The 22,158-nt window shown below is 38.7% G+C and overlaps 3 protein-coding genes across 4 annotated transcripts in view; 1 reads left to right on the forward strand and 2 right to left on the reverse strand.

Moving 5' to 3' along the window:
* The window catches only part of LOC136974165 (peroxisomal acyl-coenzyme A oxidase 3-like), a 59,073-nt gene extending 46,942 nt beyond the window's left edge, over window positions 1-12,131 (reverse strand). Inside the window, exon 1 of the mRNA XM_067268967.1 lies at window positions 12,091-12,131. Coding sequence (XP_067125068.1) covers window positions 12,091-12,120 — 30 coding nt within the window. The 5' untranslated portion in view covers window positions 12,121-12,131. The remainder of the gene's footprint in view (window positions 1-12,090) is intronic.
* Window positions 12,132-17,654: 5,523 nt separating this feature from the next.
* LOC136974261 (uncharacterized) lies at window positions 17,655-18,998 on the forward strand. 2 transcript variants are annotated; one of them, XM_067269099.1, is made up of 3 exons: window positions 17,655-18,298; window positions 18,534-18,620; window positions 18,711-18,998. In XM_067269099.1, the coding sequence occupies exons 1-3, from the start codon at window positions 18,114-18,116 to the stop codon at window positions 18,982-18,984; spliced, it is 546 nt and encodes a 181-aa protein (XP_067125200.1). In that variant the 5' UTR covers window positions 17,655-18,113; the 3' UTR covers window positions 18,985-18,998. The 2 variants fall into 2 exon arrangements, 1 of the variants encoding a protein (XP_067125200.1); XR_010880616.1 differs by lacking the exon at window positions 17,655-18,298 and having other exon boundaries at window positions 18,467-18,620; window positions 18,713-18,998.
* A 1,167-nt stretch (window positions 18,999-20,165) lies between these two features.
* LOC136974166 (uncharacterized) lies at window positions 20,166-21,905 on the reverse strand. Its single transcript, XM_067268968.1, has 2 exons — window positions 21,679-21,905; window positions 20,166-21,123 (listed from the first exon to the last, which is right to left on the reverse strand). The coding sequence occupies exons 1-2, from the start codon at window positions 21,828-21,830 to the stop codon at window positions 20,166-20,168; spliced, it is 1,110 nt and encodes a 369-aa protein (XP_067125069.1). The 5' UTR covers window positions 21,831-21,905.
* Between the last annotated feature and the right edge of the window lie 253 nt (window positions 21,906-22,158).

Below are 22,158 nucleotides of genomic sequence, written 5' to 3' on the forward strand. Positions count from 1 at the left end.
GAAGTCACGTGGTCGGCATGGCCAATGGAAGCCTTCAGATTCGGCCATGCAACGAAGGGGTGTCTGTTGAGTATGATAATTCGCACATGGAAAGGTGAGATGAATTGGGTTCTTGTCCTCGGGTATCCCACAGTAACACTGTGTGGTGCACTTGTCGAGGAACCGGTGCAGGTACGATTTGAAGTTACCGTGCGCCGTGAGCATTTGGGTAACGAGTGGGTGGTCTGAAGGTAGGGTTTGGCGAGTTTAGATTTGATGTCGGGAAGGAAAGCATACGTGTGGCGGCCGGTGGAACTGTGGTCCCATTTGTGCTGCCACTTATTAAGAGTAATATTCCGGAGTGTGCCATTTATTTTAGTCTGAGGAATGGCGTGGTAGTGATAGTTAGAAATGGCAGACACGTTTTTAGCCAGGGCGTCAGCTCTGTCATTTCCGGGAACACCAGAATGACTTCTCATCCAGTAAAAGTTGATGGTGACAGAGTTCTTGAGATCACTAAGAATAGCGAGACTGTCTTTGACAATGGGAAGTTTGCGGTTTGCGTTTTTAAGTTGGCACAAGGCGACCCTACTGTCGCTGATGATTTTTATCTTTGTGTTCTGGTAGGTAGAGGGGTTCGCCTTTATGTATTGCAGCGTGCAGAGAATGGCCCGTGACTCAGCTTGATTATTGGAGCAGTGTTCCCTAAGTCGCGCCACGGCCTGCCAGTAGGTCTTTTTAAAAGTATCTTCAAGGTAAACGGCAGCACCCACGGAGTTGTCTGATTTGGAGCCATCAGTGTAAAAATTTTTCCCCTGGGGGAAACTGTTGTGGATAGCAGAAAAAGAGATGGTAAAGTTTTCTGCCGGGTGGATTGGATCAGAGTTGGTGGCAAAGTCTATACCAAAGGTTTCCATGTCGCAGATTAGCTGATGCATTTCATCTGACAGCTTGAGATATTTGATGATTTTGTGCAGCTGGGTTGTAGATAGTTCCTTAGAATGGGTTTTAAGTAGCAGATTCTTTAGGTACTGTTGTAGGATTAAAAGTGGATTGGAGTTAGGCCAGCGATCGCCAGCAGGGCATTCGTTGGCGCGGTCTTATAGGCTTTAGTCACTGCAATGGAAGCGTGCCTTTGTGCAGACAGGAGCTTCCGCTGGATGTGGGTCTTCAGGACCGAATATCCCCAGGCCTCACAGCCATAGGTTAGAATGGGCTCGATGGCACCCCTGTAAATGATATGGCAAGTCCTGTGGTCTAATCCCCAGTAATTCCTAGTGATACTTCTTAGAGTGGCAGGTGGTAATAGCTTTCTTATAGATATAGTATACGTGCTCTTTCCACGTGAGTTTGGGGTCGAGGATAATCCCCAGGTATTTAATGGAATCGACGCATTTGATCCTTTGGCCGTTAATTCGGATTATTGATTTCTCTTGAAGGGGGTTCTCTTTAGGAAAGGAGATACAAAGGTTTTTTTTATAGTTGACGAGGAGTTTATTTTCCTCACTCCAATTGTGGACTGCTTGTAGGACCTTGTCAGTGTACCTCTGAAGAACTTCCTGATTTTGGTGCGAGATGAGGACAACGCAGCCCTGAAGGTAGAGGTTTCCCTCGAAGGGGGCCCTGTCAGTAATGGAGAGGAGTCCATTGTAAAGAACATTCCAAAGTAAAGGACCCGATTTAGACTCTTGAGGGCAGCCTCTGGAGATGTTAGTGGAATAATGGATGGTACCAGATTCAATAACCCTGGCGATCCTATCAGAGAGGTAACTCTGTAATAGTCCAAAGATGTTCGGAGAGTGAGAGTCTGTCAGTGTGGAGAGAATAGCCGGCCACCACATGTGGTCGAACGCTCCCTTGAAGTCGATCGCCACCATAAGTGTGTGTTTACAAGACTGTTTTGCTGTGTGGATATAATCTAAAATCTTGTTCATGGCTTGGTGTGCACTCTTGTTCTTGCGTAAACCAAATTGGGTCGAGTATAAGACTCCCGCCCTTTCCAGGTGATAAAGGATTCTTCCACCCATAAGGGCATCTAGGACCTTTCCAAGAACGGCGAGGAGAGATATTGGGCGATAGTCAGATGCAGAGGTAGGCTGAGTCTTACTATTTTTCCTTATCAGTTTGACAGCTGCTTCTTTCCAGGGCTTCAGGAAATATTTATGTTGCAGGCATTTATTGAAAAGCACAGCGAAGGTGGTAGGGATGGTGGCATAGGCATGTTTGGCCATATGCCAGTCCACCATGTAAGGGCCTGGGGCCTTTTTCTTTTTAATGTTATCAAACTCTTTGCTGATTTCCTGGGAAGAGAAGGAGCGATCATCATCAGTATTCGGGGCAGTTATGCTCTCTTGCCTGGTGGCCCTATGAGTATCATTGTCCATTAGAGGGTCGTCCATTGGAAAGAGATCCGTCAAGATGGCACGGTAGGTGTCTTCGAGGTTAGTGGTGTGCCCTGATAAGGTGGAAAGAGTTGCCAGAAGAGACAGGGTCTTTTTCTTACGGATGGCTGCATAAAAAGAGGTGGACCAAGGTCCAGAGCTGTTCGAGTTTGAACGGAAGTCCCTCCAGGAATCACTCCTAGTCTTATTAAGTTCGGTGTTGTATTCCCAGAAGTAATTTTTTGTGATTTTCCTTTTTCTCGTTTCTTTTGGTAGAATCACTCTTTTTAATGTACTTGTGCCATGCCTTGCGAACTTGCTTTTGTTCGGAGGTTAGATCCTGATTCCACCAGGGAACCGATGGTTTCCGGGTATTTATAGAGGTAGTCACAGTAGGCCTGTTTAATTGCATGCTGGAGATTATGCACCACAAAGTCAATGTCAGCTGGAGAGGTGAAGTTAAATAGTTCAGTAGGGTTCTAGTTATATTTTAGAGTCTCCTCGTAGGTGTCCCAGTTGGTCCTGTTCATGATTTGAATAGTGGCCTGACAGTGGAGTCCGCCGATGATAGTGTGGATGTAGGCGTGGTCACTCGCAGTAGCAATGGAGAGAGTTTAACAGAAAGTGACAAGGTCCATTGCCTTGTGGTTCCCCAAGCAGAGGTCGATCCAACTTTCCCCATTCGAGTTAGAGAAGGTCGGAAGCAGGCTTCTGTTAAGAAAGTATAAGTCCAAATCAACCATGAGGTCATTGACAGCCCGTCCTCTGGGATCCTCCTTGGGGCTGTGCCAAATGGGGAATTTGGCATTAAAATCCCCACAGACAAGAACTGAGCAGTTAGGCAATTCAGTGATAATAAAGTTTAGCTCGTTGAGGGGTTCCTCGATGCCTTCTGAGGGAGGGCAATAAGTATTGATAAGATAGAAAGTTGAAGAGTTGGTAGTGATGCTGATGTTGGTGACGTGGGTAGTACACCATTGGGTAACAAGTTGATAGTTTAGCTGTTTATTCCTGATGAGGAAGCCGTTGGAGATCGGGTTCGTGCCGTTTTGTTGAGTGAGGATATGCCCTTGCCCCAGAAGAGCAACGGGGCCACCAAAGAGGTAAGGCTCCTGAAAAGCCAGGATGTCGATGTCCTTATCAACCATAGTTTGCATTGTGGCGGAAGCAGCCGCCTTATACCTTTGGAGGTTTATTTGCAGAATATTAATTTGGTTCTTCAGGTTGATAATGGGGTTGTAGGGAGTGGTAAGGTGAAGAGATAACTTGCCGATAGGTTCCGAGCCGGAAGGGGAGCCAGATTATTTATAGTTCGTGTTGTTTACCTGTATTGCTTTGTACCGCTTTAGTATCTGGCAGCTCCTATCGAAGGCATTGTGGTCCGTTGGAAGTTTCTTCTGATCCGGGACAGTTTTGTTATATTTGAGACAATTCGAACATCTGGGTTCATTTTGGAGGTTCGGGCATTCTTTGAATTTGTGTCTTCCCGAGCAATGACTACAGCGTTGTCGCTCTTGGCAGCGGAGAGAGGTGTGACCGTATCCCGAACAGTCGAAACACCGGACCACGGATGTATAATCATCGGCACGGGGGGAACACCACCCGATAAAAAGTCTCCCTTGCTGCATTATTGCATTTCTGACACATGGTATTACGTTCAGAACAACATGTCTGGAACTATCTGTGTTCCGTGGGTGAAAGCTGTGGTTTATATTAACATCCTTATGATAATCATCTATGGAGAGGCAGTCTTGGATGGAAGGGTTTTCCAGATATAAGTTGTCGAGGAACTCATTTTCCTCGATTCCAGAAGGTACGTTGAAAATGATCAGCTTTGGAGCTTTCCTATTCTTCTGGAAAATTTTTAATTTGTTGGAAAGAACAGAGTGAGTTTGGATAGCATTATTTAACGTATGTACAGGGTTCCTACTCAAATTTTTGTTTTGAATTCCCTGACTTTCTCTGATTTTCCCTGACCAACTTTGTCCAAATTCCCCCGACTCTCACATTTCTTACAGTGTGGAATATCGACATAATAAAACAGCATTTTATTTACTGCAAACATCGAGTATATCTATCCCTCTTTTTGCCTAGTTGTACGTTTCAAAGACTGCCACATTAAAAAAATACAGTACATACATCCTGTAGAAAAATGTACGATAGAATCCACAACTTCAATGTAATGAAAAAATAAGCAATTTACAAATGAAACATGAGCTTTTTATTTTATCATCATTTATCAATATTATTTGTATCTATCTAGAATATATCTAGTAAATACAAGATAACATAAAATCAAAAAACAGTATTCTTTGATATACAAATAGTACTGTACTGTACTTAAAATGAACTCTTGACTTAGAAACACATAATTTTAAAATCTTTCAACAAAAAGAGTAACGTTTTTTAAACAGCAACACAATTTTAACAAAACGTTAAATTTAAAAATTTTCAAATAAAGCATTTTTTCCCTCATAAAAAAATCGATCATGTAAAAAAAGAAAGTTTTTTTTTTGTTCAACCACATTATTTCAAAATGGCGTAAAAATAGATTGTATATAAAGAGGGATAGGTGTAGTTGGTTCTTCAGGTTGATAACCAACCTGAATTTGTTTTGTTTCGTAAATTCAGTGGATTTGTTAGCTTCTCTAACAAATCCACTGAATCTAGCAAAAAATTAGCCGAATTGGCAACTCGTTAAAAGAAAAAAGATGTTTCGTCGCCGCCATTTTGATTTTGGTTTCGGTGTAAAGGCCAGAGTTTTAATAATTACTTTTAATAATTTTTATTTATTATTTAATTTCGCATTAAATTTTGTCTTTGCATAAAATTTTCTTAAGAATGCAGACAAAATTTATCTATTTTAACCCTTAATTACAAATCTTATAATTATTGCAAATCATATTACAAACCATCTTTTTCACTTTTATAGCAAATTTTAATAAACGAACTAATGTTTTCGGCAATCTTAAATAGCTTTCCTCGGGTTTAACATAATTTCAAACGTCAATTAGAACGTAAGATTTGAAACTTCGCGTTTCGCTTGTGAGATACGACGACGCTTTCCCTTTGGGAAAATAAAGGGGATAAAGTTAATTCTCCCAACGTCGGGAAAGTCCGGGGACTAATAAGTATGTGGGAAACGTGGTACGGACGGACGAAGACACCTCTTTACCATTTAACCCGTTTATTGTAAAAATATGCTTACAATATAGCTAAAGTTGTCGTCGTTTCTCGTCTTAAGTTCGTAGTGGCGGTAGTGGAATCCGGAGCAACGTTCGGCGAACGATCCGGAATGGAAAGTTTATTTGATTTCTGTTCGCTGTCTAGCACTAACATATATCACTCGTGTTTTTCCCGAGTTAGAAAAGTCCTCCTTTTGAAAGGCAACTGCTAATTTGTGGTAGGAAAAGGTAGCGGCAGCAGAGAAATAGTGGATATAAAGTGGGGGAAAAAGACAAATGACTGGAGGCGATCGGTGGCGATGGCTACGGAAGAGACGACTCTCGACAGCCTCGTGTCTTCGAGACATCGGCTTTTATCACTTTCCCGTCTCTCGATCGTTCCCTGGATTGGTTTCGGACCGTCACCCACGCTTTACGATGGGGATCTAACGGATTCTCCGATTTACTTACGTCAATCGAAGAATCCGAGTTCGCAGAAGTATTCATTGTCTTTTCAAAGAATGGAAAATCCAACTCCAATCCAAATGATCGATCTCGAGAGCCGCACTGTCTTGACCATTTCTCAAGTTTCTATAAAAAAAATTTTTATTCATTCCTTTTTTGTCATCTAATAATTTAATTTTTTTTTACGTTTTTCTATTTTAGCGAGACTCGTATTCCTATGACGTCATAGTATTACGAAAATTAGGATTCTTAAAATGTATAGAATTTAAATAAAATAAAATAAATACACTCAAACCTGTTTTTGTGCGGTGGATAGGGACCGCATAAAAGAAAACGCATAAAAAAATCGCAGGAAACTTCACGAGTAGCTATAAAAAATAGTTTTCGCAACACAAAAAGTACTTTTTTTATGCGGCGAATAGGGACCGCATAAAAAGAGTCTCGCGTGGAAAATAACTCAAAATCGTACCAAATAACTAGGAATTGCTTTTTTAACTCCTCGGTCCTTTTTCTGCAATCCCTAATGGGGGAAGTTTCCTCTAAGAAGTTTATTTTTTATATTAATTATTTCCACTTAAATACGAATCTAACATTAAAAAAATTGCCGGAAAATAATTCCCGCGAAATAAACACCCTCCCAAAAAGTGGTTTTACAGAAAAACTATATAAAAAGTTAAAAGTAATGGTTAAAAATACTTTTATTTGATAAATATAGCTGCGGAAGTGTTATTCTTTCATTTAACAAGGCGTGAAATTTCACACCCGCAGTCTACATTTAACACAATATTTGTGATTTTTACGCTATTAAATACGAGGGGACCGAAAAAAGGTGAGAAAAAATTTTAATGAATAAAAAATGAAAAAACTTTATGTGATAGAAAACATCGGATAGAGTTTTAAAAAATTTTACAGAAGTCAATTATGTTCCAATTTGATTGAAATTTTCATATACCGCACAAAAACAGGTTTGAGTGTACAGAAATAAACATCGAACGAAATTACAATTATTGGTTAATAAAATATAGAAGTTCGGCGCATAGAATCGTAACTACAAATCTTTTTCTTTTGCAACATAACTATAAAAATTGTTTTATTGTTGTTTCGCACAAAAGATAATCAAATTTATTTCCATTTTTTAGTAATTTTTTAAAAATTTATAATTAATTATAAGCGAGTTAACATTGGTTGAACTATCGGATTACCTAGTTGATTTTCAAAACGATAAGTACAGTATATCTATTACAAGTATGATGCCTAAATTTGCCAAAAGCAGTGGATATTTGTTACCCAACATCATTTCTGTTAAACTAATTATTAAACTACGTATCGAAGTTGCGGAAATTAACGGGAGAGGGCGACAAATACGCTCGCAGTACAGTTCTTTTCCAGGTAAGTCGTAACAACAAATGTAAAAAACTACTAGTCGGCGCCAGCATTTTACTGTAAATGTCGGGTAGCTATTTATAATTTTTTATGTTGTATAGTAATGTTTTAAACGTAAAAACAATTAAATCACGGATTTTTACCGATCTATTTAGCTATTTTGAAGCGAACAATCTAATAAATTACGATTTCGAGTTTTAAAAGTTTGTAAACTAACTTTTAATTAGTTATTTTTTATTCTAATTAACAAATTCATCTTTTTATAATCGCTGAATTATTAAAATTAAAAATTAAACACTATTACATAATAGTAGTTTATCTTGTTATTAATTCACAACTGTAAAATTATATGGCTTCGGAACGGTGAAAAGAGCCATTTCGGATCAAAAACGGATTCTGGTATATTTTCTTATTAAAGATTGCGGCATTACTTCTTGCCGCCTGCAGATGGCTACGCTTGGTCAGCCATATTCAGCGAACGAAATCGGCGAGGCAGTTAAGGAGACAAATTCTCTGACTTTCCATAACTTTTTCCGAAACTAATGAAAATCCCTGACTTTCCAGGTGCGTAGGAACCCTGTATGTAGATCTTCGGACTGGACTCGAATGCTAATGTCCCCACTGGGTAGGGATAGGTCTGACTCTATTAACCTTAATTACAAGTTGCCACGGGTTTATGTGGGTTTGGACTAAATTCGTGGTCTCTTCTGGAGTTTTTAGAGGCTCGTCTGGTTTGGTGATTGCTGAAACTACCACACTGTGGTTCGATTTCAGTGGATTTACTTTCCTTACCAGTTTAGCTGAGTTTGCCGCTATGAGCTTGGTAGTAGTGCTCACAGGGTGGGGAGTTTTTTGAAGAATCTTTGAATAGGATTCACCAGGTTGGAAGTTTCTTGTTGGGTTTGGATTTTTAAGTTGCTCACGGAGCGCCAGTACTGTACCAAATATTTGGTTCGCCGCCGCATGCATCTGAACAGCGGCTTCTCTGACCCTAATCCGGTAAGCAACTCTGACGGACACTTTGCTGTCAGTTGGAAGGGGTCTAAGGATGAGACCCAGGCTAGAGTTTATAGTGGAGATTAGGTCTTCCTCAGAAAAACTAATATTTAAGTCGTCCGCTACTTGCGAGACCGTGATTAAAATTGCACACGACACACGGAAAACAGGCGAAGATCCTGAGCCGAAAAATAAAGAAGGGGAGACACTGGAGCGTGCACTTAGTCCACTCGAGCCGTTCGGCTCCGAAACGCCGATCGGCTAACGATGGGTCACGGAGTAGAAAGTCCAGGTGATGTCGAAAGCGGGCGTTACCCTGGGAGAGAACGTGATACCGAACACGATTGGAAGAGGCGAGTAAAATGACACAGTCAGGTGCCCGAAGGCACCGGCACGCCGAACGGCAAGAATACGCCGATCTGCTACACGCGTGGCAGTAAGAAAACCGTCCCGAATAAAAATCACGGCAAGGGGAGACAAAAGGGAAGCGACCCTGGTGCCTACGTAAAAAAATGGAGCGGAGAAACCTAATCCGGAAGCCGCCAGGAAGCTGGCGCCGAACGGCTAGACACACGCCGACCGGTAACAGCGACCACGTGGCGACCGACAATCCTTTGTTAACAGTAATAACACGGTAACCGATTAAGCTAAACGTACCAAATATACACACAATATTACAGGACATTACAGCTATAGAAGACCGTCGACAGAGTTAACCGAAGATCCGATGGGGCCCGTACGAAACTGAAAACTTCGGACGACCGTAACTTTCGAACCGCTGGTCCGATTTTAAAAAAGTAAACTCTAACAGGTTACCTGTAGAATTCCCTGTCCGACGATATATAATAGTCCTGTGTGTCCACTAAATATTCAAGGTTATGACGATCGAAAGACGGAGCACGATATCACACACGTAACCCTCACCACCCACGGTCGGGCTTCGAGAGGAAGCAGTTAGAGAGATGAAAGTCGAGACCAGATGTCGAAAGCTAGGGGCAGGGGCCCAGATTATCTATATAAGAACTTCCGGTTTAGAACAGAAGTAACATTACTCCTATTCAAAATTTTCCCCTAATAGGAGTTAGATAGATGACCGACACGACTTTATTGTTAACAGGAAAAAGAATGATGTAGCAACACACTACTACACTCCACGAAGGCAAGTGTTTTGTACCTGTCGCAGTAACGGAGTAATGGCGCATCTATTTCGCGCTATATTATTGTCGCAGTAATTCGGTGAATATAATATATACGGTAGAGAACCGAAAATCGGAATCAATTGGGGACTGGGGTTGTTCGGATTAGTGATTTGTTCCGATTACCGATTATGTACGAATGAATATGTTAATCTGTCCGATGTTCAAATTTTTCTCCGTTGCGTGTGGCTTCGTGTTGAATTTTCGTCGATTTTAAGCCTAACGAAAATGTTTATAATAATGATCGAGGCTATCGTATCGTTAAAAATTATTTCTTTATTTTGTACAAACAAAATAAATATATCGAAGAATATAAAAACATGAAAATTATACTTTAGAAGTAAATTTAGTATCAGAAACGTTCGATTCGGCACGACACAGTCCGACTGAAAATCGTGCCGATTACCGGCGATTCCGATTACCGGGGTTCTGATTAACGAGTCTGTACTGTATTTTTTAAAGTTATATCCGTTTAGTTAATTATTTGGTTAACTTTTTTCCGATATATGGTGCTACGTGTAAAGCAAAAAATCCAATGTAAATAAAAATAAGTAAAACGGCAAGGCCGTATTTGGTACAAGACTATGTCTGGGAGACTCACTACCGAGCGGGGTCACCCGGAAGCTCTCAGCGGATTCTCCGATCTTCTTCGGTATCGCTGGTTTCGAGCGCGATGTTCAAACTTCGCCGGCCACCAGGAATTTTCGGTGAAATTAACCTATCCAATGTCGAAATTTCTTTCCGTTTGCCCGTCGCTCCCGGATGAATTTTTGTCCGTGCGTAGCGAAAATTTCCCGTTTTTGAAACAGTAATCCTGGCTATTGTATCGTCCGAAATTATTTTTTTAAATTTTGCACAAACAATATATATATATTAAGAAATGTAAAAAGAAATAAAACTATATTTCGGAAGCTAGTTTCAATATAAAATTATAAGGACTAGCGCCATCTAGTTTCAAAAACGTTCCAATGCTGAAACCAGATATCTCGGGTCAACCGGTCAAGGTCAGCAGATGGCGACCAGAGATATGTCGGAAATAACATGGGACAGGTAAATGGGTTTTTTCAAAGATTCGTTTGGCAAAATACGATTTCGCAACGTTCGCATTTCCAACTTTCCAACGAGCAACGCACTGGTGCCCGTTTGTAGAGTCACCCACTTTGTATTTTATTTTGACTCTTCTCGGTCCTCCGAGTATCTACGAGTCTGTTTTTTTATGCGCGCATGATTTAGGCACCAAATACTCTGTGCCAAATTGCCATTCTTGACACGTAAGCCGGGACGGCACCGCAAACGAGACATAGTCTTGTCAATTAATTGATTTATAGAAATGCAATCGATATTTTCGGGTGGGATGTACGACATGATCCAAGTTGAAGTACAGTATTTGAACGTAACTGCCGAGTTTCGTAACAATTGATTGAACGACCTAGAAGTGTATAGCGAACAAACAAACATCCTCATTTATAGACTATATATATATAGGGAGAGAGAGAGAGAGAGAGAGAATCTCAGTTTTTCGGATATAACGCATCCATTTTTGAAGCGTTATAATTAGTTTAATTTAAAAACAGCAAAAACACTATTTTTTAAATAATAATTAATTAAAAGATGCCAATTAATCAAAATATATTTAATAGTAATGGTACGATTAATCGGAAAAATCGGGCGTTTTCCGGTAATCGAAATCGAGCAAATCTCGTCACGATTTCCGATTCTTCCACATTTATTTAATAAGAAGTTTAATTACAGTAGAGCATCAATTATCCGATCCCCGATTAACCGACCGCGTTCTAGTCGGCAAATTCAAATGTCCGCAAGTGATGACGCTACAATATTTGGCTGTCTTGGCTACTTTAATATTATTTTTGTTAAATTTTTGCGTGTTTTAGCTGGCAACTCGGCTCGACCACGAAAGGGAGGCTAGTATTTAAACCAGGCCTAATACACTATACTAATAATGTATTTTTTCATACTTTTCGGTTATCCGACCAACCCCAGTCCCCGAATTAAGTCGGATAATCGAAGCTCTACTGTATTTGTTTCAGTCCGATTTAAAATGTTTAAAAGTACGATATTAACAATTATTAGTTTATTGGAAACTTACGTGTGGACAGAGCAGAGAGCGTAACTCCCCTATACACGAGGTGACTTCACCTCGTGTACGGGGCATTTTGGTCATTACTAACTGTCGCCATTTTAGGGGAGACTCGAATTCAAAAGTTGTTTAACTCGTGTCGATGACAATATTTGTTCAGCTCGTCGCGTCATTTAGTGTTAATGATATCGAGCTTTGTAATCGGTAACGAGTGAAAGAACAATTGGAAATCATCTCGAGATACGCGATATTTTAAGTAATTAAATTAATCTTAGGATTTAGATTACAGTTGCCCGCATCTAAAAGAGTAAGAAATTCCATAAAAAGTTTCAAAAATTTACATGTAATTTCACTCACTGTTTCTATCAATAACGGTAACTTACGACTGATTTTCGGACATCTTTGTGAATTTTTTTAAAATGTCTTACTTTTACACGTAGGAAATCCTCTCCTTCCATTAATACTTTCATTTTTCTCCAGTCGAACGTTGCCTTATTTCTATATTCGTCCAGTGGACCCGACGGAAGTTGTTGTATGTATTCCATTTTAGAACAGAAGCAGCTTCGTTACGTGCGACTTTCCTCTTTTTCCAATAACAGGAAAGTATTTCCTATTTATATCGTGAGGAAAGCTTAATTTTTTCAGATCATTATTATTATACTTAATTACGTTCGAAGTATATATTTAAAAAAGAAAATGTATTGCTTAAAATTATGTTATCGAGTTTGGCAATACGAAAACTTACATTTCTATTAGTCGGTCTACCCGTTTGGCCGTTTTTTATATCTGTTTAATAAGGGAGCCGAAGCGCTAACTTTGAATTTCCTTCCTCGAACCCTCGAATTTCTAAAACTCGTGTCGTATTGGCATAAGACCAAGTGGCGCGAACTCGGTTAAAATAAAGTGGAACGTCACGTGGCATTTATGGCGTTTACGAGTCTAATACTACACTACACTTTCTTCGTGTCGGGCAGGGCCGTCGAGAGCTCGTACGGACCGGGTTAATGCGGGTCCCTTTTACCATTTTTTTCGGCAAACGAAATACAGTAAAAACTCGATAATACGATTTCGAGGAAACCGAGGATAATACAGACACTCTAAGTTTTGGGTGTAGCGAGCACCGTACGCTTAAAGTTTCGTCAACCATAAATACTGTAACGCATTTACTATACAGTTCTTAAAAGTAAATTAATTTACTCAAATTGTAACGTAAGGTTACGTATACGACCTAGTTTCGTGGCGCTACAATCGACAGATGACGTAGTAGTAATTTCGGTCTCCGCGTATTATACTCCGATACGTATAATACCACACGTTCTAGATTTTTTTAATACTAATTCGAATAATCGAGTTCCTACCGCGCGTAACGTTTCCTTATTAATTAATAAAAAGCAATATTAAAGATTACGAGATAATTAGGCAAATTTGAATTATAAGGCAACGTGTACCGTATCGACTTTAGACATTTTTCTCGGAGGGAATTTTTTGGGGAAAATATTTTTTTATAAAAGATCGGGTCGAGGCCCGGGCAATCGCTCTTTTTGCCCATAAGATAACGCGCCACTGCCCGCTACTACTTTTTAAAATTACGTTTAAAGATTATTCGCTCGTTATCGTTATTTAATTCTAATTAAATTCGGTCATTTAGAAAAATATTTTAAGGAACCGTTAACAAATTTTTAAGCATTTTACTTAATTCGAAGACCGATAACGTCGGTTTTTCCGTCTGTAAGAATAAATAATTGCAACAGGAAAACAATTAATAACAATTTTAATTAAACTCGTAAACTGTAATTTACTTTTTAAAAATGTCCAAATGCATTCTGGTAAAACAAAATATTCCTCTTAAAATATATTTTGAATAATTATAAGATTTAAGTATTTATCATCCGTAATAAACAGTCGCGGACATTAAATAACGAAAAAAATATATTATTATTCACTTAATGTTTCCGTATCGTTATTAAAATATCTGTTCCTCCCATTATAATTAATAAATTATTATTAATGAACAAATAAAACGGCAAGGCCGTATTTGGTACGAGACTACGTCTGGGAGACACGCTACCGAGCGGGGTCACTCGGAGGCTCTCGGCGGATTCTCCGATCTTCTTCGGTATCGCCGGTTTCGAGCGCGACGTTCAAACTCGGCCGGCCACCGGGCATTTTCGGCGAAATTAACCTACGCGATGTCGAAATTTCTTTCCGTGGCCCGTCGTCCCCGGTCGAATTTTTGCGGGGCCGCGGAGTTTCGGTATTTTAGCCGGAGCGGTCGAAAATCCCCGACTCCGACTCCTTTTTACTTTCCCAACTTACGTATATAAGAAAGGATAAAGGATTCGAATCGCGTCACATTTTTCGCCAATCTCTCGAACCCAAAAAATGTCAAATAAAGGGAAAACTCGGCGCGTCCGATTCGTTTAATTTCTTTATTCCGTTCCGAACCGTTAAACGACATCTCGGAACCGGCGAGGTTCGAGAAACAAAATTTGGCACGGTAGCGCGCCTATAAAGGGCGTTAACGCTATTCGATTTCGGTTCTTTATTAAAGGCGGACGGGGTAGAGACGTAGAAGGGGTCGCGCCACGTATCTCCGGCGCGGTCGGACTTAACGAATATTTTACCGGTTATTAGCGTCGGCGATCTTATAGTACAATCGAGACGGGTTAGTAATAGTAACGATAACGATAAGCTCGGAGTTCGAACGGTTAAGAGTCGAAATTCGGTACGCGGTTGGAATAGGCTCTTGCCGCCTACCGCGTGCACCGAGAAGGGATTTTTCGAAATTCCTTCCGCGGGGGAAGAGGGAGAGGGTCGAGGATTATCCCGAAGAACTCCGTTTCTACCGTACTATTTTGGACGCGTTTTTGCAAAAATCGAGGATACTTTCAGAGCCGTGTAAAAATTCTCAAATTAGTCTCAAAAGAGAGGACCTAATTCTCGCGCCCGGCGAAAACGGCTCGTCCGCTAGTTTTTTTTTTTTTTGGTGTAAACCTCGTCTCTTCCCTCGGAATTAAGCTCGAGTTGGGATACGAGTACGGACAGAGAAGGAAGTCTCGCGCGATTCGAAGACGATATTTCCTATTCGTCGGAAATAATGATTCGCGCCGACCACTCTTCGAGTTCGGACGTTAAAACGCCACGCCGTCCCGTCCGGACGTTATCCGAGACGCGGCACGGCCACCGACCGAGTTTCGGTACGGCCTTTATTTTCCGCTCTTAAAATTATTAAACGCGATTTTTTTGCCAGGAGTAATTCGGTTTACGACGGAGACGAAAAATAATAAACGAATCGACGTGGCAAAATAAGCCACCCGTTTTTTACCGGTCTACGCGTTATGTTTCTCGTTCTTAACTTTAACGTATCCGTATACTTATATATCGCCCGATATACTCGTATATTACGTACCGTACGACGTTTTAATTAAACTAATTTGTTCGTATAAGAACGTATTTTACTATTTTTATTCGTAGGCGCCGGCCGAATGCCGACGCCGCGGTCGAACCGGTCGACGAACGCCGACTTATACGTTCGGTAGACGCGTCGAATTTTGACGTTTAATCGATTTTTTAAAATCGTTTTATTTCGTATTTTTAAAAGAAATAATCGGAATCGTCGTCGTCGTCACTTTCCCGGCCGTTACGCGGCGTGGGCCCGTTACGAAGGGAAAGAACGACGCCCGGTCGGAAAATGGCCTTCTCGGATTTTTACTCTTTCGGACTCGGGAAGTCCGGAAACGCGGAGAAGCGCGAACGGACGTCGGAACGTCTACCGACCGATTTAGTCCCGGCTTACTAACTCCCGCGTTAAACCGTCCCACTCCCGTTCCGAATCGTGTCTCCCGTACGGTCTAGCATTCGTACGCGCAGAAAAACACGAATCTTTTGCGTATCTCGTCATTTCGAGGTGCCCCGAGTCCGAAAATGCCGAAATTTGGGGCGAAACCGTTTTTTGAACTATGGCTACACTTTTACTCCGTTACATATAACGATAGAAAAGAAAAAATTATCGTATTGACTCGTTGCTTAGAGGAATATTTTTGCTTTGGAATAAAAGAGTTTCTACGTTCTATCTTTATTAGAACTATATTTATCGATGCTAATATTCCGAGATCGCGCGATGACGTCAGAATTTTCGGGCCTACTTTGTTAACGAGTCCGCCCCTGGGCGGAGTCGGAGTTGGGGTTGGAGTCGAATCGTAAGAAAAAGTCGGAGTCGGAGTCGCGTAAAAATCCACCGACTCCTCGGCGCTGATTTTTGTCCACGCGTAGCGAAAATTTCCCGTTTTTGAAAAAGTAATCCTGGATATCGTGTGGCTGTACGCCTTTTATTTCTGTATAGTGTTAGGTTTAATTTGTATTCTATTTCTATAAATTTATCCTTCCTTCCAATTTTCTTTGTCCCTTTGTCTCGAATTCCGGGAACTCGGACTTACCCCTAGCCCACCGGGAGGTAGGGGAGAGACGATAGACGGCGACGAGCCCGGAGGGGAAAAAGAGATTCGAGTGGACATTCTTGGGCCGGACGCGAGAGGTGACGGACGTGTGGCGTCGAAGCTCGCGTGTAGAATCCGACGAACACTGTAAGAAAGGAGACCGTAGAAAACGGATCGAGAAGGAAGCGTATCGATATATCGAGAGAAGAACCCTCGGACGGCCGATTTGCGAGAATACCGACATCGTAACGTTCGAGACTCGGAAGTCGAGGCGAAGCGATACTGGGACTACTCGCCGATAAAATTGGGTATCCCCTGTCCTATTACTCTTCTTACTTCCCCTTCTTCTATCTACCTTCTATTAGATTAAGTTTAAAGGTAAGAGTAAGGGTTCGTCTGAAGGGGGCGGGAACCCCCCAAATTGTAGACCCTCTGTGCGATCAAATAATGTCTAATGAACCACACCCCTACGGCGACCCTTCGCGAGATATAGCCCCCCAAAATCGGGCCGCGCGAGATCGGCCGATCGGGTGGTGAGGGCTCTACCTACGTCATTTCCGGTCACGTGACACTTACATATACCAAAAATTTGTTTTTTTCATCGCACAGGGGGTCTACAATTTGTGTCGGTTCTCGCCTCCTCCTTACCAATTAATCGTCGAAACGAAATCGATGTAAACCAGCGAGAGTAACCTCGTTGCCACCTTTAATACCACTTAGGCGACCGATCTGAGTAAAGTGAGCGATCGGAACGACATGAACTAAACATCGCTCCGGTAAAATCCTCTATTTCGATCATTAATATTAATTATAGTATGTAATATAATAAAATGAATTAAAATATTGATACGATTTTTAGTTTCCGTTATAAAGATTACTTAAAGCAATAATTTATTCGTTGGTTTTGAGTACCAACCATTTATTGCTGTATTAATCTATATATATAATCGAGACGAATTAATAATAATAATAATAATAATCAGCGCAGAGCCCAAACGGTTAGGAGTTGAAAGTTGAAATTTAGTACACAGTTAGGGTACGTCACGAGGACGCACGCTAAGAAGGGATTTTTGGAAATTCCTCCCCACAAAGGAGAGGGACAGGAATAAGGCTTAATACTTCCATCAACAATGGAAGTGTTACGTAACAATGGAATTGTCAAAAATGAAAATGTTACGTAACAATGGAAGTGTTAAAAGAAAGCGACGTGCAAGACGCAGATGCAGTTTTTTTCGTTTTTGCGGGAAATCGAACGTACTTTAAACCCATCTAAAAATTCTGTAATTAGTCTGGAAACAGGGGATCCCAATTCTCGCATTCTGTGAAAACGGGTAAGGTTGACTATAATGTAATAATCTTAATCTTCACTATCGTTAATTTTGCCCGAGCAACGCCGGGCCCACCCGCTAGTATTTTAATAATGTCGATAATTATTAATAAATAACTTCAACGAAAATAATACGCATTTTTATTTACCCTCAAAATCGGGTCGCGCGAGGTCGCGACGCGCGTCGCTCTGCTAAGAATATCGCGCGCGACCGTAACCGCTGGTAAACTCAAGCCTGGTACCCACATGCGGAAACGGTCGACGGAACGGCAAAATGACGTCACTTTTGCCGTCGACGTCGACGGAATACGAAGTTGAAAATTTTCAACTTTTGCCGCGACGGAAAACGGCACGGTAAAAATTAGACCAATAGGAAAACCGTTTAGCAATGTCGTCATAGAGATCACATGGTCGTTCAAACTATGGCGGTCAGTACGAAGAGACAGCGTGTCATGTTTAATAACGAATATTTTATTGAAACAGTTCGAAAATATCCGTGTCTGTATGACAAAAAATGTACAGATTTCAAAGATACAACATTAAAAAAAACAATATGGACTGCAATTGGCGAGCAGTTCGGAATTAGCGGTGAGTACTGATTTAACATTAGTTCGAAACTATAACACGTTTTATAATTTTTATATTTTAAATTTACTAATGTAATTACTAATTTTATTAAATTTACCGAATGTTGTTAGGGGATGATGCCGAAAAAAGGTGGAAAAACCTTAGAGATAGATATACAAAGGAGAGGAGAAAAATGCGCGAGAGCCACGTGAGTGGCGCAAGTACTTCGGAAGTATACTTCACGAATTGGAGTTTATTTAAGTACATTGATGGATTTCTCGGATCTGTTGTACTACAGGCAGACAGGTATGATGATTATAAGTTACAATTAATTTATAATTTATTTAAGATATTAATAAAACTGATAATAGTAGTAGTTTGCAATGGTTAGTATTTTAATTTCTTAGTTCAAACATAGATTTGAATAATCAGTGATTTTTTTAAAATATTAAAATAGTGCATTACTTAAAAAAACCATTAAATAAAATTTTAGTGTAGTAATCATTTATCAAGAAATAATGATGTCAAATTATTTTAACAGCACTATAGGAAATGACGAACCAATCAGCCAACAGATTGAGAGTGCAGGTATCAACATTTCTGATACAACAGAATCTTTTTGTGAAATGTAAGTGAAATTGTACAATATTTTAAATTTATAACAAATAATTGTAATAGATAATAACAACTGCTGAGATTATATTATATTATATTATAGAGATGAGACATCTGAGATGCCTGAAAGCCCCTGTAAAAAAAAGCAGAAAACATCGAAAAAAAGTGAAGACATGTTGGATGTTGCATTGAAAACCTTCAATGAAACATCCAAACTTCTAACCGAAACTAAAGAAGAAGACAGAATAGACTTTTTTTGTAAAAGTCTAAATGTCAGACTTCGGAATTTAAACAAAAAAGACAGGCATCATGTAATAAAAAATATTGAATTTATGATGCTGGAAATAGAAGAAAAAGAAGAATATTTGAAAGAATAAAAAATTTTATATATACAAAATGTTATCATTTATTTTTCATTTTTACACTATAAATTTTCTTAACAGGAATATAACCCTTGATATAAACAGCCAGTCCACAGCATCTTCAGAATATATTCAGGAAATTTGTTACATGCTTTTTCAATATTTTTGTACATATTTGTATTATGTCTACTTATTTTGTACAAATGTAATAGACAAGGAGGAATAATTCAAATGTGAGAAAAATATGGAAAAATTACCTCAGATAAAAGAACCTTTTTGTAAAATTATCAATATCACTAATTGACCTGTATGTTTCACACTTACTTTTGGTACAAATGAAACTTACTTTTTGACTCACCTTCATACAATTTAAAAAAGTATTAATTAAAATTCTTGAAACAAATATAATTATACTTTTGGTTATTTAAACTAAAAGAATTGCAGAATGATCATGAAAAAACATTCTTCAAAGGATAACTATCCTGAAAAAAAGCATACCTAAAGTTGCCATAAACTACTCAATTACATCCATAAGATCTGGATTAATTGAGAGCTCATATTTTCATCAAACTCACTAGAATTAAACTTACTTCAAACTTACATCAAACTTACTAGAATTAGTTTGCATTTTTTAATATAACATTTTAAACAAATCTGATGGTAACAAATCAGTCTCTATCTTTAAAAAAGTTAAAAATTCTTATAAAATGCACATGATCTACATCTATTTAGATTTAGATAACCATTGAGTAGCTCCTTGCTGGAACACCAAACCAAACAATAAATATGTTTTTTTTGTCTGCTCGATATTTAGTAAGCTTGTAAATTAGAATAACTGAATTATAGGCTTTATTAAACTTCTAATTTGATATGATTTCATTATTATTATTGGATACTTAGACCATATTAATTAATTTAAACTATACAGAAATATTTAGCAATATATCAAAGGAACTGATGAAAGTTCCTATAAAAAAGAACAGATTTTGTGATAACCTTCATATAATATTACAGGAATTGTCAAATAAAGATAGACATGAGGTATTGAAAACACTGAATTATTTATGTTTGAAAAAAGAAATACATGAACAACACAATAAGTAAATCATTTAGCATACTTTTAAAATAAATCATGTTTATAAACCATTACTTTTATATATACAAAATTTTTACAAATATTTTTACATTATAAAAATTTAACAAAGGCCTCGATATATGCAGCTATCTTGCCATGCTACGACACCTTCAGTACATAAATATTGGGCAAGTTTGTCACGTAACACTTTTGCGTCACAGCTATATGTGTTAGATCCTTGCCTACCACATTTATGTAAATGTTTTTGCTCATCACGCCATTGTCCCAGGTTGACCGAATGACCCGAATCCTCTGTGTCGACAAAACCCGTCGGACAGTATGTTGTGCTGCTTTCGGTTAATAAAAAATTATGTAACACAAGGGAAGCAGCAACAATCTTTGGCAATGTTACATTTTCATCAAAATTCAATGATCGTAAAAATATTCTAAAGCGTGATGCCAAAATTCCAAATGCATTTTCAACAACACGCCGAGCTCGACTTAAACGATAATTAAAAATACGCTCTGCGTGATGAAAATGAGATTTACGAGGGTAAGGTCTCATTATATTTCTCCGTAAGGGGAATGCTTCATCAGCCACAAAGTAATAAGGAAAAGATACATCAGAATTTGGCAAATTAGCATCTTTGGGAAGATTAATCGTCTGATTTATTATTTTTTTGCCAAATGTACATTTCTGAAAAACTCCTCCATCACTCTCACTTCCATAATGTCCAAAATCTATATAAATGAATTTGTAGTGGGCATCTGCAACAGCCATTAATATTTTACTAAATCTCCCTTTATAATTGTAATTTAGAGATCCAGTATTTGCAGGACACTGCAAAACAATATGTTTACCATCAATACTGCCACAGCAATTGGGCAGTTGCCAACGTTCGAAGAATCCCTCAGCAATGTTTTGCCATTCCTCTTCTGTCTGAGGAACTTTCATGTATGTTCCTTTCAATCTTTTCCAAATAGCAAAACAGGTCTCTCTCACTATTTTAGTTACTGTAGTTCTTCCAACTCGAAAAGTATAACTCAAACTTCGAAAAGTTTCTCCAGTAGCAAGAAACCTAGAATTTTAAGTAAAGTTTAAATATGATGAAAGGTATACAAAATTCATCATATTATCATCTCCATTTTGTCACATTCAATTAACTTGTTGTATTTAGAAATAAATAACCATTTATATTGCTGTACATGATAAAATTTAAATGAGAATCACACAAATTAATAACAAACTAGCAATAATTATTTTGTTTTAGTACTGGCCAACTGTTTCGGAGGAGTAAGGTAACTAACATTGTGACACGAGAATTTTATATATAAGATATAAGCAGATTATAAATGTTTGGTTCTGTAGTATAGCTAATAAGTTAATGTTATTATTTTATCCATTTCCTTTTTTATTATAAATTATAATTCGTATTTTGTTTTTTTAATACAAAATATTAGAATATATAAAACTAATAGGCTGTAAATGTCAATAATAATGCATTTTCTCCATAAAAATGTTTTTAAATATTCTTCCAAAACTAAAAGTCCAGCTTTAAAATATGAAGGTGACAACATCGAGATGATTATAATAGGATTGATTACTACTTGTAGTCTGAAATAATTCATTTTACCTTAATGTTAAACAAAGTCGATCGTGAGCTGATATAGCATCACGCCATCGGGTATTTTGTTTGGTTATATCAGGTTCAATTAATCCCAATAACTTCGCGAATGTCTCGATGGGCATTCGGAGAAACCTACATTTAAATAAAATATATTTCATTTATTCGCTATATAGTATTACTATCCGAATTAAATATCATGTCAAATAGATGTACTGTACTTACTGCATGAAGTATTCGGGATCGTTAAATCTTAACTCGGGTACCAAAGTATTCGAAATTCCTAATTTCGAACGATATCGAAATATTTTTCGTACCCAAAATCTTCGCTTCTGTGGCTTTTTTATCTGGGATAAGACTGTCAGTAAACTTAAAAAGTTTAACTGGTATAACAACAAAGTTTTCGTCGGCGCCATTTTCGTCTACTCTCGGTAGCTATTTATATTTACAGCGGGCAGAGGGCGCGCGTTTCAATTGTAGAGTATTTGC

Source organism: Centruroides vittatus, unplaced genomic scaffold (genome assembly GCF_030686945.1).
Source record: "Centruroides vittatus isolate TY-2023 unplaced genomic scaffold, ASM3068694v2 contig_345, whole genome shotgun sequence".
In the NCBI taxonomy this organism is placed as follows: Eukaryota; Metazoa; Arthropoda; class Arachnida; order Scorpiones; family Buthidae; genus Centruroides; species Centruroides vittatus.